General features: G+C 46.3%; 1 protein-coding gene across 3 annotated transcripts; it reads left to right on the top strand.

Moving 5' to 3' along the window:
- The first annotated feature begins 2,296 nt into the window (after positions 1–2,296).
- DAO (D-amino acid oxidase) lies at positions 2,297–23,604 on the top strand. 3 transcript variants are annotated; one of them, XM_059140047.1, is made up of 12 exons: positions 2,297–2,460; positions 6,242–6,510; positions 7,129–7,331; positions 10,347–10,461; positions 11,910–11,986; positions 12,424–12,489; positions 13,920–13,974; positions 15,225–15,329; positions 16,222–16,304; positions 17,777–17,894; positions 18,544–18,642; positions 19,853–23,604. In XM_059140047.1, the coding sequence occupies exons 3-12, from the start codon at positions 7,138–7,140 to the stop codon at positions 19,982–19,984; spliced, it is 1,044 nt and encodes a 347-aa protein (XP_058996030.1). In that variant the 5' UTR covers positions 2,297–2,460; positions 6,242–6,510; positions 7,129–7,137; the 3' UTR covers positions 19,985–23,604. The 3 variants fall into 3 exon arrangements, with proteins under 3 accessions (XP_058996030.1, XP_058996029.1, XP_058996028.1); XM_059140046.1 differs by having other exon boundaries at positions 6,239–6,510; XM_059140045.1 differs by lacking the exon at positions 6,242–6,510 and having other exon boundaries at positions 2,301–2,460.
- Positions 23,605–24,741: the final 1,137 nt, after the last annotated feature.

Below are 24,741 nucleotides of genomic sequence, written 5' to 3'. Positions count from 1 at the left end.
GAGGCAGAGAGAGAAGCAGGTTCCCTGCCAAGCAAGGAGCCCAATGTGGGACTCGATCCCAGGACCCTGGGACTATGACCGGAGCCAAAGGCAGCAGACCAACCCACTGAGCCACCGAGGCGTCCCGCCCCCCTCTTCTAATTGATCTTAATTTTAAATGTGCAACCGTATGAATTTTTATGTATTCATATTCCCGTAACCACCAACTTATTAAGGAGCACATTTCCAGCCTCTCAGAAGATGTCTTTGTGCCCTGTTCTCTTCAGTGCCTCCCCCAGAGGCAATCGATCTTCCCATATCCTCTATGACCGTTAATTTGTTTTGCCTTTTTCTTGTGTTTCACAAATACGGAAGCATGCTGTTTGGGTTTCCTCCACTGTATGGCTTCTTCTGCTCAACATAGAAACTATGGCATTCCTCCCGGCTGTTGCATGTGGCAACATTTGACTTTTTCATCACTGTGTAATATTCCATGGTGGGAATTGTACGAAAACTCTACCACTGGTTTCATTCATTCTCTAGCTGATAGATAATTTGAGTTGTTTCCACTTCTGGGCTGTGAATGTCCTTGTACAAGCTTTTTGGTTGAGGCATGTTTTAATTTTTCTTGGGGATGTGTGTAAGATTCGGGGTTCCTGGGTATGGGGATAATTGTGTGTCTAGCATGAGTGGACATGGGGAACAAGTTTTTTAACTGAAAGGAGGGCTGATCATAATAACCCCTAGTGTATAGGGCTATTGTGAGATTAAATGAGATAATCCAGAGCACCTGGGATGGCTCAGTCCATTAAGCATCTGCTTTTGGCTTGGGTCATGGTCCCGGGGTCCTGGAATCAAGCCCAGTATCAGGATCCCTACTCAGTGAGGAGTCTGCCTCTCTGTCTCCCTCTTCCTCTGCCCCCGACCCCCAGCTCATGCTTTTGCTTGTGAACACTGTCTCTGAAATAAATACATAAATAAACTTTTTAAAAAATGAGATAATCCAGGCAAAGTATTTAAAACTGTCACATCATGGGGTTCCTGGCCGGCTCAGTTGGAGGAGAACAGGACTCTAGATCTCAGGGTTAGGAATTTGAGCCCTGTGTAGAGATCACTTAAAAAGAAACCCTTTAAAAAAAATAATACATAAAACTGGCATACTGAAATTTATAAGATATACATCGTTGCTGGTATAAGAGTTGGCGGGCACGTGAAGCTATCTGGTGAATTTCTGTTAACTTTAAATTAACTGTTAATTTAAAATATTTCCATGATGAACTAGGGGCAAAAGGAATTAGGGACACAAGGTCATGTGATATGAAAGTGATACATGACTATTATTTTAAAAATTCAATTGAAATAGAAATATATAGAGTAAAAAATAAAGTTCATTCCATCTTTTAAAAAATTATTATTAAAAAAGGGACACCTGGGTAGGTCCATTGGTTGGGTGTCTGCCTTTGGCTCAGGTCATGGTCCTGGGGTCCTGGTATGGAGCCCCGCATCAGATTCCCTGCTCGGTGGGGAGCCTGCTTCTCCCTCCCCTGCTCCCGCTGCTTGTGCTTGCTCTTTCTCTATCTCTGTCAAATAAAGAAAAAATTTAAAATTTAAAAATTAAAGTTATTATTGAAAAATACTGTGCACTAAGTTTTTTCTATGCATTTTCTTATTTTATCCTCACTTGTTTATTCGATGATGCTGAAGACAGGGAAGTGGAGGTTGGATCTTCAAAGCTGACCCAAGGGATGCCTGACTTGGGGCTGGTTAGTCCGTGTCTCCCCATCCACACAGTAGGTGCCTGGTAATCCTTTGGCTCCAATAATCACAACTCCACATCTAGCCCTGGCAGAGGAGGGACCTGGAGTTCTGCCGCCCGTGTCTCTGGGATACGGCAGCAAAGAGCCACGCATCCTTATGGCCCAAACAGGCGTTGCCTTGAGTCTCTCCTTGGCCTCGGGCATCCAGCATCCAAGAATGGCATTAGGCTGGCCGGCTGGCCGCTGGAGGCCCCGTCCTGTATCTGTGGCCTCCCCACAGGGCTGCCAGGCAGACCAGGCTCACAGTGGCCCAGGGAACAACCCTCCCTTCCCCCAGGGTGGCAGCAGGAAGAGGGAAGAAAAGATCGTCTCCAGCTGGCCCGAGAGACAGACCTCCTTGTCCCCATCAGCCCTCCCGCCCCCCCCCCCACTCCCCCCACCGAGGGCTGTCCCCAGAGGCTTAGGATCAGCCAGAAAAGTCAGGCAACTTTTCAGGGACCAGAAGGAGGGGAGCAAGGGGAGGTCTCCCAGCCTGTGAGCAGCACAGTGCCAAGCCCCGCCCCTTGCTGTGCCCTGTCCGTAACTCCAGATTTTGACCCTTAGCTCCAGTCCCAATTTGGGGGCAGAGGGCTGAGGACAGGACGCCCCAGAATCAGGAGGCTCCCCTCAGGAGATAAGATCCTGCGTCTACAGCAGCTGTCTCTTCAGAAGTCTGGAAATCCAGGTGAGTGGGGGTGGCGGTGCCCCGGGACTCAAAGTCCTCCCAGCGCCAAGGAGAAGGCTCCATGTCAGAGCTCAAGGCAGGTGACAGCTCTGTGGCTAGGCAGGTGCCTACACCTCTCCAGATCTCCTTCTCCTCTGGAAGACGGGGATCATAATCACCTCTTACAGGGCTAGTCTGAATATCAAGAGGTGATCAACAGAAAGAGCTTAGCACAGAACTGGGCATGTAGCAAGTACTCAGTAAATGGTCATTATTATTTGGGGACAGGGAGCTGGTAGCCTGCTTGTCAAGCATTTATTGAATCTGTTCCTTTTAAAGGTAAATTGTGAAAATATCAGCGGCAAAAGAAGTAGCCGTATGGGACAACCTGATTTAGTTCAGTCAAATACCTTGCCCGATTTTTTTGTAACAAGTCTCTCTCTCTCTCTCTCTCTCTCTCTTTTTTTTTTTTTTGCTACACACAAATAGCAATCAAAGGCACAAGCTGCCCTAAATTCTTTTTGAGGGACAAGGGAGGTTATAAGCAAACAAACACAAGACTAAAAAGCAAGCAGAAAGCGTCAGGTGCCCACTTACCGCCTTACCGCCTGTTGGCTAATAGTTACCTAGCACGGTGTGGAAAGCCCAGAGCAGGGTCCAGGTCCCAGTGCTGTCCCACACTGGCTGTGTGACTTTGGCAGTGACTTCCTCTCCCCGAATCTCAGCCCCACATCTGTAAAACCTCCCAGAGCCGTTGAGAGGAGAAAGCAAGAGGACCATCTGTACTGAGCCTACATGTGCATGGCGAGGGGCAGACGCCCAAAATTCCCCTCCCGCCCCACGCTGACAGAGACATTATAATGACACACACACACACGCAGAAAAATGTGAGAACCTCGGCATCTTCCTGAACGTACCCCCTCCCCATCCCGAGCCTGCATGGTTGAAGTAAGGGCATAAGACACAGGAAAAGCCACACTAACAGGAACGCCAGCAATAGCAAGAAATGGCTGACCTAGCAGTCAAGCCGTGTGCATGCCAGTCCCCAAGTTCATGATCCACATGCATGAATGATTTTAACCGGAGGCTGGATCTGTCCGATCCTACAGCTCGGCTTCTGCTTCGTGGAAGAACGTCACGCGTTTATATTGTGCTTTAAAGCACACGCACAGGGACGCCTGGGTGGCTCAGTTGGTTAAGCAGCTGCCTTTGGCTCAGGTCATAATCCCAGCATCCTGGGATCGAGTCCCACATCGGGCTCCTTGCCTCACAGGGAGCCTGCTTCTCCCTCTGACTCTGCCTGCCACTCTGTCTGCCTGTGCTCGCTCTCTCTCGCTCTCTGACAAATAAATAAACAAAATCTTAAAAAAAAAAAAAAAAAGCACACGCACAATTTGCTCTAATAGTATCAGATTAGATTCACGCAGCTGAAGATGATTGGCTTTAAGAAACATTCTTCCTTCTCGAGTCTGTGCCTATCAGCAACACGCTAAGAATTCACACGCACGTTGTATGGTATGGGTTCTTTCAATGCAGGACCCTGAAATACTGTCTCTTTATGTTCACCCGCTTAGCTCTCGGATGTTTTTTCAAATAGTGTGATTTGCCAGCTTCTCTTGGTGTTGTTTAGGGACACGGGCTCTGCTGCTCATGGGTGTCTGAGCCTCACTTGCTTCATCTGGAAAATGGGAATGATAACCCCGAGGGCTGTCAGAGGATGAAAGCAGATAAAAGCACATAAAGTTCTTAGTGCAGTGACTGGAACATACTAGCAGGCTTATTGCCGTCTCTGTATGGCCCGTTCTTTTCCTGATTCAACCTACAGAAACTTTTTCATCCCAAGACCACACAAACCCTTTTATCACAAATACAACATTGGCTGAGTCCCTCCGCTTTTCTGGACCTCAGTTTCCCCATCTGCATGACAATGTCTAACTCATCTTTAGAACTTTACCCGCTGGAGAAACTGAGTCCCACGCTGTAACTTGTCCCTGTTCGTATTGGCCATTTTGTTCCAGATGTTGTTCTGGGTGACCCCAAGCTCTTCTCTTCGGCACGTGCTCCTGCTCCTAACCAGAGGCTTTGACACACCTGACCAGCCTGGTTATTGAAAGACAGGCAGTGTGCCTGCTTTGCTTCTGTCCGAGGCCTCTTTCTCCCTGCCTAGAAACCTCTGGAGGGTTTTCACGCTTTCCTCATCCCTCACAACCTCCCCTTTAGAAGCAGCTTCTTTTTCTCCATCCTTTGCTGGTGGCATGAGAATGGAAAAAACAACAAGAACAACAAAAACTCGGGCCCTGGAAAAGGCAGAGTGGGGTTCACACCCCACTTTTCCTCCAACCCTTGTTATGACCTCAAATAACTTAGCTTCCTCTCTCTGCCCTGTGAACTGGGATGGTGAAAATCAACTGTGGTAATTTATGAGCTTCCCAGCACTTAACCAGTATTTTCTCTTTTGAGTCTCATAAAAACTTGAATCATTCATTCATTCATTCATTCGTCCTTGCTATAGGCAGGGCATTATTCTGGGCCCTGGAGATAGGGCAGTATATTAAAAAACCCTGCCCAGGGTCCAGTTGGTTAAGTGTCTGACTCTTGGTTTCAGCTCAGGTCATGACCTCATGGGTTGTGAGATCGAGCCCCATGTCAGGCCCTGGGCTCAGCAGGGTGTCTGCTTGAGCTTCTCAACCTCTGTACTCTCCCCACCCCCCACAAACTTGTGCACTCTCTCTCTCTCTCTCAAATAAATAAATAAACCTTAAAAAAGGAATGCCCTGTCCTCCTGGAGCTGATACTCTGGTAGGGAGACAATGGGCAGGAAGCTTTGTTAACCCTTAAAAGTCCTCAGTGAGGATGACCAACTCAGCCCTGTTTGCCCTAGGACTCCCCTGGTTTTCTCTCAGAGTTCACATCCTGGGAACATCCTCAGTCCTGAGAAATGGAGGAAATTGGTCATCCTCGCTCAGTTGAGTTAAGCGACTTGCCCAGGGACACACAGCTGATGTGGACAGATGCCAGGCTATGAACCTTTGTATGTCTGACCCCCATCCTGGGCTGTTACTACCGCCTCCGGGATTCATTCAGGGTATTTGGAAATTACAGGAAAGCCCTCTATTCTTGCCTTCTTATTGTTAATGCACAAAAGTGGTCAACTCTCCGGAGTTTCGTAGAGAGAGTCCGAAGGCCCAGAGAGGGGAAGTAACTTGGTCAAGGCCACACAGAGAGTCAGAAGTGAAGCCGGATTTGATTCTCCCTTCTTCCTCTTCTCCTTCCCTCGGTGCTCTTTCCCTTGTTATCTTCAAGATGCCGTGGGACCTAAGGAGTTCACTACATACTGAGGGCCTACTCTGTGCCAAGGGCCACACCAGAAACTTCCGCCAGGCTAGTGGATTCATTTTTAGGGTGACCCTGTGAGGTCAAGGTCATTCTTAGTTTACAGAAGAGGATATTGAATCTCTTAAGTCAAAATAGTGGGGAGGAGGGATGGGAAGAGCCTAGGGGTTCTTGAGAGGGTCTGCCCCTGCAACCAAGCCTCGCAGCGGGAAGGACAATGAGCAATGCCTTTCCGTTTCCTGGTTTTATCTCCAACTTGGCTGCTGAAACCCCAACGGAGTCCAGTTCTTGTGGGCTGGAGCCGTTTTCCCCTTTTATAAAACTAGGCCATATTGAGAATGTCCTGCCGTTCAGGGCCACCGGGTTGCCAGGAGGCTCGGTCTGTGGGAAGAGGGCTGTGAGTGTAGAGGAGGGAAAGTTGAATTTGGCCCTTCCGGGCATAAAAAGTCCTCTTGTTCTGCCTCAGCAGGAGCCCACAGCGTATTTCCCTGCTGTGCAGGGCCCAAGCAGCTTCAAGGTCAAAAGCTGCTAGGCCTTTTCAACTTCTGAGGACCCAACCAGCCCAGCCACCGAGGTGTTCCCTGAGTGGGTGTGCTGGAAGACCTGAGTTCTATAAGTCAGACCTGCACCCACTCGCTCCCAGCTTGGCACATAGTAGGTGTGCCCTACGTGGACATTGGGTTTTCTTGAATTGAAATGAAATCCCAGCAGCATCACTTACTGGCTGTGTGATCTCAGGTAACTTACTTCACCTCTCTGAGCCTCTTTTTCCTCATCTGAACAATGGGGCCACTAATACCAGCCCTAGCCTCCTAAGGACGTGGGGAGAAGTACTCAGCACTGGGGTTGCACGCAGTAGGTGCTCCACAAATGTCAGTAAACATCTTCTTTCACACTTGACACTATGTTGAGATTTTCACACTGGCCATCTAGTTAAAAGTCCCATCTCTTCTCCAAGGCATGAGTCCTTTTCCCCACCATTTCCCGGAAGGTGAAGGCTCATGAGCATCCTGCCCAAAGTCAATGGCCAGTAGGTGGCAGAGTTGAGGCAGCGTTGAAGCTGAAGCTCGCTGCTACCTCCCAGTCAGTGGCTGGCCAGAAAACTCTCCAGTCCTAGTTACGTTCCTGGCTTGGGGCAAGGTCTTTGGGCAAGGCTCGCCAATCACAGCTGCTTCACTTACCCACTGTGTGACCTTGGACAAGGTGCTTTGCCTCTCTGTGATTCCATTTTTCTGTTTCTGAGGGTCAGTAGGAGGATCAGGTGTAGAAACGCTTGGCGGTGTCTGGCACTTTCCAAGCTTTCAGGGGACAGCGGCGATGGTGGTGATGGCACACTGCAACCTTTCCTCCCTGTAGGCTGGCACGATGCGCGTGGTGGTGATTGGAGCAGGTGTCGTTGGGCTCTCCACTGCCCTGTGCATCCACAAGCATTACCATTCGGTCCTGCCCTTGCTGGATGTGAAGGTCTATGCGGACCGCTTCACCCCGTTCACCAACAGCGACGTGGCTGCTGGCCTCTGTCAGGCCTACCTCTCGGACCCCAGCAACCCACAGGAAGTGTGAGTGAGGGTCCCAGAAGGCGGCCCGGGGGAGTGGAGGGGCTGAATTCGAAGAGGGGACGCTCCCTCTCAGGGTTCCCATTAGCAAGAACTAGCTCCTTGTTGGGAATGCAATTGGTGCAGCCACCTTGGAAAACAGTGTGGACATTCCTTGAGAAATTAAAAATAGAGCCTCCCTATGACCCTGACATTGCACTACTGGGTATTTGCCCCAAAGATACAGATGTAGTGGAAAGAAGGGCCATCTGTACCCCCATGTGCATAGCAGCAATGGCCACAGTCGCCAAACTATGGAAAGAACCAAGATGCCCTTCAACGGACAAGTGGATAAGGAAGATGTGGTCTATATACACTATGGAGTATTATGCCTCCATCAGAAAGGATGAATACCCAACTTTTGTGTCAACATGGATCGGACTGGAGGAGATTCTGCTGAGTGAAATAAGTCAAGCAGAGAGAGTCAATTATCATATGGTTTTGCTTATTTGCAGAGCATAAGTAATAACACAGAGGACATTGGGTGAAGGAGAGGAGAAGTGATTTGACACTTCAGAGGGGGTAATGAACCAAGAAAGACAGGGGACTCCGAGAAATAAACTGAGGGTTTTGGAAGGGAGGTGGGTGGGAGGTTTGGAGGGCCTGGTGGTGGGTATTAAGGAGGGCACGGGTTGCATGGAGCACTCGGTGTGGTGCATAAACAATGAATCTTGTAACGCTGAAAAAATAACATAAAAAAAAAAAGAAAAAGTGCCTTGTCAAGGCTTAGAAGAAAATACTACTAAATAGTAAGCCCTACTATGTGCTAGATGAATGGAGGCTTTCCTCCATGCCTCCTATAAACTGAGTGGCTGTGGATGCCATGTGCATGGATGGGTCAGGAATATTGGGATATTTTTTCCTAGTTTATTTATTTAAAGGTTATTTTCATCTGATTTCTCCAGGGGCTAATAGGAAACAGAGCCCTTTGGGGGCACATGGGTGGCTCAGTCATTTAGGTGGCTGTCTTCATCTCAGGGTCCTGGGATCGAGCTGGACATGGGGCTCTCTGCTCAGTGGGGGGTCTGCTTCTCCCCCTGCCGCTGCCCCTCCTTGTTCTCTCTCTCTCTCTCTCTCTCGTTTCTCTCTCTCAAAAAAAAAAAAAATCTAAAAAAAAAAGAAAAAAAGGAGACAGAGCCCTTCGAATCCCAGCAATCATTACAAAGAAGGACAAAATGCACTAAAGTCCTTGATACTGGGTACAGTAGGGGGCAATTTTGCCCTTGGAGACGTATTTTTTTCCATATATGAATTCGTAAAAAGATCTTTCGGTTTATTTGAACTCATTCCAATTGCCATTTCTAACAGTCTCTTGGCTGTATTTAACAGCATAGAAATGTATCTCCCCTGAATTTGCCCATTGCGACAATCATTTTTTTTAAGATTTTTTATTTCTTTATTTAACAGAGAGAGAGATCACAAGTAGGCAGAGAGGCAGGCAAAGGGGGAGGGGGAAGCAGGCTTCCTGCTGAGCAGAGAGCCCGATGCAGGGCTAGATCCCAGGACCTTGAGATCATGACCTGAGCTGGAGGCAGAGGCTTAACCCACTAAGCCACCCAGACACCCGCGACAATCATTTTTATTTAACAATTTTAAAATGTGTTTATTTTAGCTCCAGTTAGGTAACATACAGTGTTACATTAGTTTCAGGTATGCACTACACGGATTGAATTCCTGGTGCTTGCCACAAGTGTTTTCCTTCATCCCCATCACCAATTTCCCTGCACCCCCCCCCACCTCCTCTCTGGGAACCATCACTTTGTTCTCTACAGTTGAGAGTCTCTCTTTTTCTCTTTTCCCCTTTGCTCAGTTGTTTTGTTTCTTTAATTCCACATAGGAGTGAGGTCATAGGGCATTTGTCTTTCCCTTATTTCGCTTAGCATTGTCCTCTCTAGCTTTGTCCATGTCGTTGCACATGGCAAGATTTCATTCTTTTTTATGGCTGAGCAGTAGTCCATTGTATATGTAGACCACATCTTTACCCATTCATCAATTGACGGATGCTTGGGCTGCTTCCGTATCTTGGCTATTGCCAATAATGCTGCTATGAACCGGATGCATGTACCCATTCGAATTAGTGTTTTTGTATTCTTTGAGTAAATACCCAGTAGTGTGATTGCCGGATCATAGGGTAATGTTAGTTTTAACTATCTGAGGATCCTCCAGGTGGATGTTTGGGTAGGTGGATAACCAGGTGTAGCAAAGGTTATTTTGTCTGTTTAGAAACTGCAAACTGCTGGCTGCTTCAGGAAAGAATCCCCAAGTGTGTAAAGACTCAAACAGAAGTTACATTCTCCCATAAATTCTAGAACTGATGTTCCTGACCAGTGGGTGGCAATTCAGGGGCCCGTGTTCCTTGCATCTCACAGCTCTGCTGTCCTCCTCTGTGGCTTCTCATGTGGCCACAGTACCTGCCTTCTGATGTCACTAGGCTTTGGTTTTGGAAGGAGTACAGCATGAAGATGACGTGTGCAGTCTTAGGGTCCATTGGGCGGAGTGCAGTCACGTGACCACACCCGGCTGCATGGGAGCCGAGGAGACGTAGCCAGGTTCTGTGCCCAGGAAGAGGAGGAGGAAAGTATTCGGGAGCAGCAAGCTAAGGTCTCCTGCTGGCATTTATATGGAGGGGGGAGTGCTTGGAGTGAGCCTGAATTATGGGACAGATCTCAAAGCGGGCCGAAGCCATCATTTAAACTTGCAGCTACATGATCCCAAGGCTGAAGTGGGCTCCAAATGGTTGTGCTGGATTATCCCTTGCTTCCTACCTTCTCTTTCCTATCAATGGGGAAAACTACTAGAAAGTCTGGGGATACGGAAGACCCATAAGCATTTGAGATATTGCAGAAGGGAACGTGGTGGGTTTCTGAATTTTGACCTATCCCCACCAGCCTGGTCACAATCCCAGTGCAAGCCAACCCTAAGAGATTTCTCATCCAGCTCGGGGTATTAGGTGACCGAGAGTCTGCGGGATCCTTCCAGGCATTGGAACCGGCAGACCTTCGACTATCTCCTGAGCCACATCCATTCTCCCAACGCTGCAAACATGGGCCTGGCCCTAATCTCAGGCTACAACCTCTTCCGTGAAGCATTTCCGGTGAGTGAGGTGTCCTTGATCACAGGCCAGAGCTGGGAGCCCAACTCTAGGGAGTACTTTGAGCCTTGTAGATGACAATCTCTTACATTCAAATCAGGTTTCCTTTAAATTCTATTTCCGTTTTAAAATTATTTTTGGTTCTGGGGCACCTGGTTGGCTCAGTGGGTTAAAGTCTCTGCTTTCGGCTCAGGTCATGATCCCAGGGTCCTGGGATCGAGCCCCGCATCGGGCTTTCTGCTCAGCAGGGAGCCTGCTTCCTCCTCTCTCTCTGCCTGCCTCTCTGCTTACTTGTGATCTCTGTCTGTCAAATGAATAAATAAAATCTTTAATAAATAAATAAATAAATAAATAAAATTATTTTTGGTTCTGATTTTGTCCTTAAATTGGCAGAGACCAAAGAATTTTTTGATGAACCAGGGGAACTAGCCTTTGGTAGAGGCAAATCCAGACACGTTCTGTACTGGTGGTGATTTCATGCTGAAGTCACAAGGTTGCCTGGGCCCCTAGAGATGCCAGGACTTTCCACCAAGAGAGACTAAAACACTCATCATGACACAGGAGCCTTACTTTGTACCAGGCCCTGTGCTAACTACTTTACAACTAGTGACTTGTTTAATTCTCATAATTAACCAAAAGTGCTATCATTAGCCTCTTTGTGCAATGAGGAGATAGAAGCTCAGAGAAATGGAGTAACTTCCTCAAGTCACAAATCTCTTACATGATAGACCTGGGATTTGAACCCAGGTTGTCTGGGACCCCATGGTGCCCAATGCGCTAAGAAGGACACAGCCTTGGGGGATGTTCTCAAGTTGCTTCGAGGAGATGGTTTTGGCTGGGCGTCCAGAAACCCAGGCCAGCTCTCTAAGGCTGAGTCAATGTTTAGCACTGGGCGACGGGCATCACCCATATTATCTGTTCTCTTCCATGGGACCAAGAGTGATTATTAACTCCATGATACAGACAAGAAAATGGAAGTCTAAGAGAATTCAAGGTGGTCTGTGGGGAGGCGCAAAACTCCACCAGGTTGTCTGATTCTATGCTCTGCTGCCTCCCACCCTCACCCTTGGTATAAGCCTCACTGTCAGTGGTTTCTGTCCTATTTCTGACTCTTACCCTATCACTTGCCCTCAGCCTTATTCTCACCTTACCCTTCCTTCGTATAGCATCATGGTTAAGGCCATGGACTCTGAAGCCAGACTGTGTTGGTTCAGCTCCATTGTTTATTAGCGGTGTGACTTTAGACAAGTTGCTTAACCTCTTTAAGTCTCAGCTGGCCCATCTGTGAAAATGTAGATAAAAATAGTATATATCTCAATGAATTGTTGGGGATATTAAATGGATAGGTATAAGTAACGTACTTGGAAAGGCACCTTACACATGGTACACATTGGACAACTTTCAATTCACTTCCTCTCATTCCTGTTCCTCCCTCTCTCTTCTCTTGGCAGGATCCTTCCTGGAAGGACACAGTTCTGGGATTTCGGAAGCTGACTGGCAGAGAGTTAGACATGTTCCCTGATTATAGGTGAGGTTGTTGTCAGGGGCAAAGGGGCTGTGGTCCCATGATTCAGACAGATCTACAGAGAGGCTGACATCCCAAGGTCACACAACCAAGCAACCAAAATGGGATTCCAACCCAGTCTGTGTGACTCCAAACACCTCTATTCTTTCTCTTGCAGCCTGATGTCTCTTTGGCCCTCCCCTTACCCCACCCCATACCTGAATCCCCTCTAAGAATGCACATCCAGTCTCCATGTGCACACCCCAATGTCAGAGATGGGTTTTCTGATAAAAAATTTTTCTTTGCGCTGAAAACCAGTCCTCATTTGAACTTCACTCAGTGGTCCTGGCTCTACACTTGGGGGTCCCCCAAAGTGAGACTCTTCCTACCTCTATTTGAAAGTCTGAATATCATTCTGATTCTGATTCTTTATCGCCTCTCTTGCCTGGTTTTGCCTTTAGCTATGGCTGGTTCAACACAAGCTTGATTGTGGAGGGGAGGAGGTATCTACCATGGCTGACTGAAAGGTAAGAATTTCAACTTTGGTTTAAGGAAAGCACCTCCCAAGGACCAGAGTGTCTACAGACAATTGTTCATGGGATTTGTTTTTGTTTTTGTATTTACAAACCTCAAATGTTAAAGGAGAGCTCAGTCTTGGTGGGAGCTATCATTGGCTATGATCACCTCTGTGTACTAAACCATGGTTTCTATATCTGATGGGGCATCAAAACCACCTGGGCAGCTCTTGACCTGTGATATTTATTATTGACCTCACCAAAATCCATAGTGTTTGTGTAATTGTTTTAAATGGATTCTCTTAAGTTTTCCAGACATATTTACATCATTTGCAAAACACAAGTTATCTTTTATTTTTATACCTTTTTTTTTTTTTCTTGTCTAACTGATGTGGCCATTACCTCCAGAACAATGTTAACTAATACAGGGGATAGTCATTGTCTCTGTCTTGTTCATGATGTTAAAAGAAATCCTGCAGTGTTCTAAATTAGTAAACACTAGCTTGAGAGACATATTTATATTTATATTAGTATTAAGGAAGATTCTATATATTTCCTATGTTTTACTATTTTATTACGATTTTTAAAAAATCTAGAGTGGATTGCAGTTTTTGTCAAATGACCTGAGGAGAGTTTTAGAAATGCAGATTTCAGGACTCCACTTTATATCTACTGAATCAGATCCTCTGGGGTGGGACTTAGAAAATTGTGTTTTAAGAAGTTCCCTTAGTGATTCTAATTATCAGCCAGGTTTGGGAATCATTGCACTAAATCATAGTTATTTTTCCTAACATTAGGATACTGTGACTCCTATCCAGTCTCTAACTAAACTAAAAACCCCACTTTTTCTATCTTTAGGAAATAGTCCTGGAGTTATGCTTCACCTTTCATAGGATTTATTTCCTGTTCTTTTCATGTTTCTTTACATCTCTAAAAATGACAGTTATTTTTCCTCTGGGACATTTTGAGGGAGGGGTGGATGTCCTCAGCCCACCTTCCTCCTCATGCCTTGCTTCTGACGAAGGGGTTTTTAGCATTGGTCCAACTCTGCCCCTCCGCCACCCTGCATCTCATTCTCTTTGATGGTACAAAGCAATGTGGTGGTAGTAAGAAGAGTTTTGAACTAAGAAGTCTGGGTCTAAGTCCCAATCCCATCATTAACTCACTGTATGACCTTCACCAAAGCTCTTCTCCCATCTCCATCTGCTTGACAAGGGGCTTGGGCCATCTCAGGTTTCTCAAGGGACATTTCATGGACCACTAGTCTATCAAGGTGCTTATGAATTGATCTGATATGACTACACAGCCATTTTCTCAAGGAGCATCCTGTGGGACTAACATCCATAGCAGGTTCTTTGAGGGAACATCCACCATGCCATCTTCTTGGAGAGATGGGACAAAGAACTGAATACTGGGCTTTTTGATGTGTCTGATCCCCCCAGGTTAACTGAGAGGGGAGTGAAATTCTTCCACCGGAAGGTAGAGTCTTTTGAGGAGGTGAGTTGAAGGGCTGGAAGGGGCTGGATGTGGGAGAAAGGTGAAGAGGGGAGGCCTCTGCTTCCTGTTGCTGGGTTGGGAGCCCCCTGATCAGACTCCCAGGGTCCCCTCGAGGCCTGTTCTTGTCTCTAGACCTTTCTTCAACCACACAGGGACTCAAGCATTCTGTTTTGATGGTGGCTAGAACAAAGGGGTGGTAAGATAGTGGTGGACATTAGGGGCTAATCTACCTCTGAGCCTCCATGGGTTTTAGTGCCAGAGAGCTAGCTGCCTCTTACGAGTATCAGCTGCACTCCACTCTTGAGTTCCAGATACTTGGCTGCCTCCTACATAAATCAGAGTTAATGTTTCTGCAAAGTCAAGGCTCTTAGCTGACTTGGTTCCAGAGTGACACCATCATCAATAACAATGATAGTAGCAGCTATCACCATCAGGCACTGGCTCAACACCAGGAGCTTTGTTGCAAGTCTTCATTCAATCCTAGCACCTAGAATGTGCTTGGCATGTGAAGGTGTTGGTAAATAGTTACTAGCATTATGTATGAGTACCTACTCCAGGTTGAGTCCTAATGGGCACTTGGGATACATTGTTAACTCAGACACAGCCCCTTATTCTCAAGAAGCTCACAGTCCATTGTAGCAACTACTGTCTCTTGAATGACAACAGTGCCTTACAATGTGTATGTCCCATGACTGCCCTGTGAGGGGAGTCCCTGGCACTGGTCTGGGGGGTTGGGTGCCCATGATGCTATACCCTTGAACTGTCAAGTATCCCACACCTGCACAGAGCCTGGGGTTCCCACATGCTTTCTGAAAATGCCTCAGCAGAGCAGAAGGCAAGATAATGAAATAAAAAGGAGTCAGGAGGAGGAAGAGAACTATCTCTGCATCTGATTTCTTCTGGGAAGTCCCAAGAAGCTTTCCCCCACTCCACAGTCCTCCTTGCTGAACACTTTCACATCCAGGGTCACACTGGATACTCACACAGCCTAAGAACAGATATTACCGGCCCTACTTAATAGGGAAGGCAGATGAGCCTTGAGGAAGTGATAGGACATTTCTGAGGTCACATAGCAGGTAAGTGGGTGGAGTGGAGATCTGGAGTCTGTTCCTTGTATTCCTCATTGAGTCCCCTCCCTGTTGTTCCATAGGGGGCAGAGCTGCAGGGTGAAGGGTGGAGGGAAGGAGGATGCAGGGGATTCAAGGGCCCTCCCCCCGTCCCATGCCACCTGCTCTGTTCATTGCTGTCAGGTAGCAAGAGATGGTGCTGATGTGATTGTCAACTGTACCGGGGTGTGTGCTGGGGCATTGCAGCCAGACCCTCTACTGAAGCCAGGCCGGGGACAAATTATTAAGGTGAGTGTGAAGGTGAGGGATGGAACCTACTGATTTTCTTGACAGAGAGATTGTAGCTGCCTGTTCATTTCCTTTGTGAAAATAGAGGATGTGTTGGGGACATCTGTTAGAGGAGCCTCACAGATTTCGGGCAATTGACATATTAAAGAAATAAGAAGGACCAAGATAACCCCTCCAAACATTCTCTTTTGGGGTTTTTTTTTTCATAATATAGCAAAGCATGCATGTATGTGTTTGTATCTATGTAGGAGTTGCATATTCCTGTATTACAATAAAAAGAGCAAACAATTTTAGAGTGTTTATTAAGTACCAGGTACAGGTGTGAGCACTTTATTGTGTTATTAATTTCATCCTTACTGGAACCCTTTGAGATGAGATCTATCGTATAGCCATTGCTATTTTACAGATGGGAAAACTGAAGTACAGAGGAATTAAGTAACATGCATACATTCTCATGGTAGTGGGTTGTGGAATTGTGATTGATACCCTGGCAACCTGGTTTAAGAGCTTGTGTCTTATAAACATCATCCCACATTTACCTTCACTGTGTATGTGTGCCTATGTGTGAAGGATTCCCATTTGTGGACATGTGTGTATATGGGTGCCTGTATGAGTGTTGGTGTGTTCCTGATGTGGGCTGATGTGTATGCATATTGTTCATGTGTGCTGGGCTTTTCTGTGGTCATGTAAGTGAGAATGTGTGATATCTCAGGGACCAGGGATGGCCTGCAAGGGCAAGCAGTCAGTGCAGACTTGGAGCACAGGGGTCAGTGGAGTGCTGAGGAATGGGTTTTGCCACACTTGTCAAAACATCTAGGCAGACAGGGGAGCAGGGCAGGGAATCCCAGTGATCCAACTCCTCTAATGAGACTTGTCTGCCCTCAATCAATAGGTGGATGCCCCTTGGATGAAGCACTTTATTCTCACCCATGACCCAGAGAAAGGCATCTACCAGTCCCCATACATCATCCCAGGGTAAGAATTTGACATCTTAGGGCAGAAGAAGGGACACCTTCATGGCCTCTCCATCCTGCCAACCCCAGGCCCTTTGCTTAGTCCCTGCAGGTTTTTTCTTCCAATGTTTTCTAAGTGAGGATGAACCATTAAATCTCTGGAAAGGCAGGACTCAGCCTTAACTGGACTCCATCTTGAATATGCTTTTGGACAACGGGAGTGGTGATCCTGGAGACAAGGGTAGTGGGTGTGAGGGCAATGACATTGGAAGATGTGAACAGAAATAACAGGAGTGTGGTGGAAATAGGGATCTGGGTGATTGGTGATGATGGTATTAATGGGAGAGGTGATGATGTTAGTGAAGAAGATGGACGTGTTGATGGGATGACAATGTCATTGAGATAGTGGTGATAGTGGAGATAGTACTGTCATTGTTGGGAAAGTTCACAGGGGATTGGGACAAGGATGGTAGAGTGCTAACATTAATGGGGTGGCGTGGTGTTGATGAGGATGTCAATGATGATGGCAGTGATTGGGAGTGTAGACAGTGTCTGGTGCTGACTGAGAAGATGCCATCAATGATGATGTATAGTGGAGATGACAAACACAAAGGCAATGTTAATTCATGTTGACTGGAACATTAATGTTAAGTGGGGCTGTTCTATCTTCATGAAAACGTTAGTGGTGTGGCAGAGATGACATTATCAATGGCAACATGAATACTGATGGTGGAAATGGTGAATGGGGTTGATGGTGATGACATATTCATGGTAGCAAAGAAGGCAACTGTGAAGATGATGTTGTTGACATAGATGACATTTTTCCAGTTTCATTAAGATATAATTGACAAATGGTGAACATTTACAACATATGTGACAATTTGATATATGTATATATTGCGATATGATTACCACAGTAAGATTAGCTAAGACATCTATCATGTCACATAATTATGATTTCCCTGTGTGTAGTGAGAACATTTAACATTCACTCTCTTGGGACACTTGGGTGGCTCAGTGGGTTAAAGCCTAACCTTCTGCTCAGGTCATGGTCCCGGGGTCCTGGAATCAAGCCCCGCATCAGGTTCTCTGCTCAGTGGGGATCCTGATTTCCCCCCGACCTCTGCCTGCCTCTCTGCTTACTTGTGATCTCTGTCAAGTAAATAATAAAATCTTTAAAAAAAAAAAAGATTCACTCTCTTAGCAATTTTCAAGTATGTAATACAGTACTGTTAACTATAGTCACCATGCTGTGCATCGGAAGAGATGATGATGAGGTTGACAGTGACATTAATGATGACAGTGGAGATGGTGGTGGGTGCTGATGACAGTGGCAATTGCAATGGTGTTGATGGTGGTGTTAGCAAGGATGACAATGTGGATGGTCATGGGGATTTAGGTAGAGATGGCTGGAAGGGTGAACATAGCAATGGCCCCCATTCACCTCAAAGACTACATGTCCCTTCGTCATTGACCCTCGTCACTTTTACCTAGGATGCAGGCAGTGACCTTGGGAGGAATCTTCCAGCTGGGGAACTGGAGTGAGGTAAACAACATCCAGGACCACAAAACCATCTGGGAAGGCTGCTGCAGACTGGAGCCCACACTGAAGGTAAGGTGGGGAGGGGTATCAGTACCCTAGACCAGGGTCTTGGCAGCTTGATCATGAGGCCCCTTGAGGATGGGAAGACACTGTCCCCGGGATAACTGGGCAGATTTATTCCAGCAAGGGTCTGTGAAATTCACTAGAATTTGATAATGCACAAGGAAGTCCTACTGTGAGCTGGTGACCCCTATTGATCCTTGACTAAGAGTTGCTGTCTTTCGAGGTGACATCCCTAAAAACACTTTTAGTCTGTCTGCACAAGGAGCAGATACATTTGTCCTAGAAATCTCAGTGTTTGCTGTTTGTGTGTTTTGAAATCTCAGGTTTTTCCTTTGCCTGTTGGTGACAATGACCCTGGTGGTGATGATGGTGATGAATGTGCTCATTCATGCAGGATTGTTGACATCATGGTGGTGGCTAGTAGTGGTGGTTGATGGAGATGGGGTCATTGATAGAACCGGTAGTGGCGTGGTAAGAGTGACAATAATGATGTTGGTGGCTGATAAAGGTGGTAATGGTAATGATGGTTAATGAAAGTGATGGTGTTCTTGTTGGTGATGATAATAAGACTCCAAAACTAACTCTATCACCCAAAAATGGCAGCAGAAAAAAAAAACAAAAACCCAGAGATGAATTCTTAACATCTTTTTTCCAGGATGCCAAAATTGTTGCTGAATTTACTGGCCTCCGGCCAGTACGCCCCCAAATTCGGCTAGAAAGAGAACGGCTTCACTTTGGATCTTTAAACACAGAGGTATGTTCTCCTGACAAGGAAAGCAAAGTCCTTTCCTACCCCTAATAGGCTCTGGAATTTCCAGTCTTCCCTGACATCCAGCTTCACATAGCCTATTGGCAGAACAGGACAATGCTGGCTAAACTTCCCTCCTCTGTAAAGAAACTGAGGTTCAGTGATGATAAGAGACTTATTCAAGGTTACAGAGAGGACAGTGCACCTCGGTTTGTCAAAGCCTGTGGTCCAACGACCTCACTGAATCTTTCCTCCAGCTCTTTGGGGCAGGGATTGCTTCCCCACGCTTCAGGTGAGGATAATAGGGATCTAAGACCCGAAATCATTTGGCTAAATCAGACAACTGGTGAAGGGCATGGCTGGGAGGTGGTTTGAACTTGACTCCAGAGCCATTTTGCAGATGTCCATTTTGTCGCTGCTCTATCAGCCTTCTGGGGTTCTTCTTTCATGTTCCTTCTTCTGGGGTAAGAAGGGGGCTTATTGAGATGGCAGAGGATGCCCTGGCTTAAGGAACTGACCTGACCTGGTGGTAGCTGGGGTCGCCACAGGAATGCCATCCTCCTTGTGTAGGTCCTCCTTCTTCCGTTATGCCGGGGATGTGATGTGTGTGTGTGTGTGTGTGTGTGTGTGTGTGTGTGTGTGTGTGATATGTGTATATGGGATGTGTATGTGCTTGCATGCCTGTGTACACACATATAGAGCAAAGGGTCACATATGGAGTCAGACTCCCTGCTGATGGTTTTAGCTTTAAAAAAGGCCCCAGGGGTCTTGCCTCTGTCCCTGGGACAAATTAGCATGCTAGCCAGAGTACCCCCTGTAGGATGTCCTGGCTTTTCTTTCCTCCCGAGGTGGGTAGAAGAGTCTATTTATTAACACAAGAGGTTTGGCATTCCGGAGCAGGATGGAAACAAGAAAGGTGATTTAGAGAACTTCAAACAATTTGATTGGGGGAGGGAATCCCTGACCTCAAGTTCTAGATGACTGTACTTTTCCCATGCTGAGTGTATAAAGCAGGTCCATCTTCTAAGCAAAAGAGAGCCTAGAGTATCGATCTCTAGCTCCCCAAATAGTCCCCTTACTGGAGTTCTTGGGGCCCCACCATCCTGCCAGGGAACTCAAAGTCCCTCTGGTGCCCTCTGGCTTTCCCCAGAACTCTTCAGGGAGCTCCTGAGTCTTCCACGGCCCTCCTGGCTACCTTCTCTCTTGCCTCTCCCAGGTCATCCACAACTATGGTCATGGAGGCTATGGGCTCACCATCCACTGGGGTTGTGCCATGGAGGCCACCAAGCTCTTTGGGAAGATCCTAGAAGAAAGGAAGTTGCTCAGCATGCCACCACCGCACCTCTGAAAACACTGCCGCCCCAAGGACTCCCCATACCCCTCAGCCAACCAATCAATGTTGCCCCCCTCCCCAGCTGTCACTTACCCTCCAATTCTACCCTGGTTCCTTTCTGCAAGAAGCACAAGATGAGACGGAGGCAAGTTGGGCCCTACTTGGGACTCACTCTGATCACAGGCGTCTCTACCCACTCCGGGATGCACAGAATAAAGAACAGCTGGGGGCTGTTACATTCTAAGTCCTCAGAAGAAAGGAAAGCTCAGAAAATCAAAGGGGCCAGCAGAAAATTGAGGACAGTTGAGATTAGGTAACTTGAGGACAAATTACATTAACATATTAAAAAGGATCTGAAAAGTCCTGCAACAAAGACATCTAACTGATGTTCTTTCATCCGGACCTAAACTTATTTAGCTATGGAACCCTGTTTGCCCAGAGCACTGATGCCACAGAGTGCACTTGAGGGAAGCCTTTGATAGATCTCATTGTAGGAAGTCATATGCAGAGCTGGAGTGCAGGGAGGCAGAAGAGGGAAGGCATTGAACTAACAACATGATACCCATTTGACATCCGGGATTCCCAACAGCATCAGCGGCCTGCTGAATGGTCCCATAGTAACCCCTAAGGAGGGGCCGCCAGAGGTTTCATCACACAAGGGACTGAACTCACCAAGCATAATCCTTGTTTAGGGGCAGATTTAATGATCTCTTCTGTTCTGACTGGTACACTCTGAGATGATAAACAGACTTCCGGATGTTTCTGAAAGCCTTAAGTGAACCTAGAGGGCACCTTAGCTACTTTATCTCTAATTATCTGTATCAGGCTCTGGGGTGGAATTTGCATCTGTCTGGGTTTTTGAGAAAGACCAGAACCTGGAGGAAGCCTTCATGCACTTGGGACCCGTGGCACCCTATGTGCTGTGACGAGGTCTTGATTGGCCCACATCATGCCGTCTACATCCATGCCATCTCTATCTGCTCTTTTCCACGCTGTGCCACCTGGTGGGGTCTCCATGAAGCATCTGCCATGATTTTGACTGATGCTGAGCTAAGGAGAGTGAGGGAACCAAGATCTGTTAGAGTTCCCATCCTAATCATAAGAATAAGAATAAATTATTAATTATTATTATTATTATACCTAAAACATATTGCCTTCTCACTGGGCATCAGTACTCAACTCTTGCACACATTACTCGTGTAATGTGCAGTCACACACACACCTGCCCACAAAGTAGCTCCCATTCCCATTTCACTGGTGAACAAGGTACAGAGAGGCAGTTCTGGCCAATGGCTAGGAAGGAGTAGGAAGGAGATCGAGAGCCAGGCGTTGGGTGATTCAAGTGCCCCACTTCCAACCAGTGCACAACACCGAATCCCGGGCTGGGATGTGAAGATCCAGCTATGGAGGAAGCTGCTGAGTATTCCCTTGACTCCTTTAGAAGGAACTAGCTCCCTCCTCCTCAGAGCCTCATTGGGTCAAGTCTAGGGTCTCGCCCAAGATTGGTTGGGGGCATCTCCCAGTACCGGGAGTGGAACACAGCATTCAGTATTGGGCCAAAGTGATGACATTTTAGATGACAATCTAAAATTCCCAAGGGAGAGAAACCCCTACCAGTCAAGGCTAGGTGGTCAAGCAGGAACCCCATGGAACTTAGAAGACAGTGAACTGACAAAAAAAAATACAGGGGCCCGGAAGTCCACCCTACACCCTTCCTGTTTTCTTTGTAAATGGTAAGAACCTCTTTGCAATGTGGTTTCCACTCCATTCTGCTTGAAATTCAGAGCAGAAGGAGCATGGGGAACATTCCCCAACCCACGTGACGTTGGAGGAGGTTTAGCAAGGCTTGATTTCTCCACCTTCCCTTCAGCTGCCATTCCTGCTCTCTTCCTGAAGGTGATCTATGACCATATTTTTTGATGAATTCTTGGCAGCTTGATGAATTTAGGGAATATTATCATTGCTTGTGGAATCGCCTCAGCGCTTTTGACGAGAATCAATTGACCATAACTATATGGGTGTATTTTTTGGAATTTCAATTCTATTCCATTGATCTATGTCTATCCTTGCGCTAGTACCACACTATCTTGATTACTGTAGCTTTGTAAAAAGTCTTACAATTAGGAAGTGTGAGTCTTCTACGTTTATTCCTCTTTCTCAAGTGAGATTTTTTTTTTTTTTACTCTTCTGCATCCTTTGTAGTTCCATATGAATTCTAGATCAATTTGGTGGGTGTGTATTGATGAACACCTCAACAATAGTAAGTCTTCTGATCCATGAACATGGACTATTTCTCCATTTATTCAAATCTTCAATTCCTTTAAGTGATGTTCCACAGTTTGTAAAAGGTTTGCCCTCCTTTTGTTAAACTTATCCCTAAGAATTTTACTCTTTCAGACAGTATTGTGAGTGGAATTTCTTTCTGATGAATTTAGAAAGTGTTCTGTTCTCTGGCATGGTGGGGGGAAGGGGATTTGAAGTGGTTCATCATTGAGTATCTTGATTAATCGTGAGTATGTGACATATCTATATGTTTAAATGTCACGGAAGCAGAATACGGCATTGTACCACCAATGACTAAAGTCTGATTGAAACCACTGAATCTTTAAAGAGTGAGAAAGGGCTTTCGGATTGGTGCTCTGTACGCCTCCCACAACTCTCTGTATACTTCCGTTAGGGCTCACATTGTCCTGTATCACAGTGATCAGTTTATGCCTGTTCTCCCCACTGCACCATGAGTGCATGAAGATAAGGACCATGTCTTCTTCTTTTTCTGGATCCTCAGGATTGAGTAGCATGCCTGATACACATGTGGTAGATGCTCCATGCATACTGACCACATGCCATGACCACATGCCCTGATCCATGATGAAGTTATAATGAACAGACACAAGAGTTGACATACATGTTGTTGTGGATTCCAGAAAGGGCCGGCCAAAGCCACTTCTTGAATCCACCCATTCCTGACTCAACTTCGTTGGATCAAGACTGGAACCAACATTCATCTGGTCCCATCAGCTGCCTCTCTTGAGAATTTGGAAGTGGTGCCCTGAACAACTGAGTCAGATATGTTTGCAGAGCTGAGTCAGGGTGAAGGGAAACCATACGCATGATTAAGCATGTACAGCAGCCATAAGGAGGCAGAAGGAAGCCAGTCTGTAGAGGAGGGTGGAACCAGGCCACAGCTCCAGAGAGGGGGCTGCCTTGGGCTCTGGTGGTTCCCTCACTCTGGTTTCATTTTTGAAGCCAGACTGAACTTTATTTATGAGATTTTTCTAACTTCTCAGAGGTGCAAACTGGCAACCCATCAGTGAAACTTGGCCCGCAGGTGAATTGATGGGCTCACACATCGCATAAATGTTTTTGATCCAACATACTAAAATTGGGAAAGTTCATATAAAAAACCAGATTCCAGTCTTGGAAATTGGAAGCTCCCACCATGCAACAAAATCAGGTAGAGGTGAGCAATAGATGTCCCCTTTGGAGGGGGTCTGTGCTTCTCACTCTGCCACAATTCTTCCCTTTCCCTGTTGTTCCTTACACCTGTTCCACTCACTTATGTTCCCTGGCTGTCCCCAGGAGGAAATTCACTATTGATCCCAGCCTTATAATAAAGCTGTACTTCTTCATTTGAATGAACACGAGTCCAATTTTGATTCCTTGCAATTAAAGCAGCCTTGATGAGAGCTCTGTAGCAAGGCTCCTCTCGACCATGTCCCATCACCATCCTTCTATCTTCATGCTAACAGAATCCCAATTTCATTGTCAAGAAGTTGTGGGTATCCTTTGATCCTGTGGGAAGGAGGTCCTTCCTTCTCCAGCTCTGGGGGAAGACTCATGCTTTTAGACTCAGATCTTTTAGCAAAGAAAACTTTTTGTGACTGTTCTTTACCCTTTCTGCCTCCTTTGAAAAAATCGGATACCTGGTACCCTGGAAGCCATCCTGGAGTCATGAGGTTTCATGCATAGGGTCAAATGGCCAACAGGCAGAGGAGGGCGGAGAAGAAAAACAAAAAGAAGCTGGGTTCTTGATGACTTTCTTGAGCTGCTGAACCTTCCTTAGAACGGCCTGACCCAGTGCTTGTTGTTAAATGAGAAATTAATATTCAAATGGGTAAACTATTATTATTGACTGCTTTTATTGTCATTTTCATCTCCCTGTTATCCCAAACTAATTTACTAGTAGCAACCAAGGGAGACTCTCGATCTCACCCTTCAAGGCTCTCTGTTACTTAACATTTGCCCCAAATAATGAATATCCATATTCATTTCAAAGTCTGTACCCAAGGTACTCTAATGTCATTGCCAACACTTCTCACTTCTGTGTTGTAAGAATACTCACAATAAGGGAAAGAAATAAACCACATAGTCTTAGCTACATGACCATCTTCTATGTTTTCTGAAATCTTTCCTAACACTGAGAGAAACTGCCGACATTTCCATTAATGGAAACAGAAGCTTTTGAAAAGTTCGAAATTAGATACGAATGTCTTCAGCTAAAGACCTTGTGTAATTCAGAGCTTGGACAGTTTTGGTGGCAGCTCTTGTATCATTCAATAATACTAATTTTTTTCTAAGGGTAGGCAATCTAGAGGGCAAAGACTTTCATTTTCTTTTCTTTCATTTTCTGAGAAGAGAAAGTCCTCAACTGCAAGCCTCTTTACCCTGGGGCCTGGAAAACATTCCTTCCCACCAAGCATTTCTGTTCCACTCCAGCCCCCAGCTCTGCTAGGTTATTTGAGGGGGAAGGGAGTGGACATACTCATCCAGCA

This window comes from Mustela lutreola, chromosome 11 (genome assembly GCF_030435805.1).
Source record: "Mustela lutreola isolate mMusLut2 chromosome 11, mMusLut2.pri, whole genome shotgun sequence".
NCBI classification, from domain to species: domain Eukaryota; kingdom Metazoa; phylum Chordata; class Mammalia; order Carnivora; family Mustelidae; genus Mustela; species Mustela lutreola.
This window is presented reverse-complemented; position numbering and strand designations above follow the sequence as displayed.

Coding starts and splice junctions, on each gene's coding strand:
- DAO (XM_059140047.1), top strand. CDS start 7,138: ATGCGCGTGGTGGTGATTGGAGCAGGTGTCGTTGGGCTCTCCACTGCC. Junction 7,332..10,346: donor CCCAGCAACCCACAGGAAGT/GTGAGTGAGGGT, acceptor GGATCCTTCCAG/GCATTGGAACCGGCAGACCT. Junction 12,490..13,919: donor CTACCATGGCTGACTGAAAG/GTAAGAATTTCA, acceptor TGATCCCCCCAG/GTTAACTGAGAGGGGAGTGA.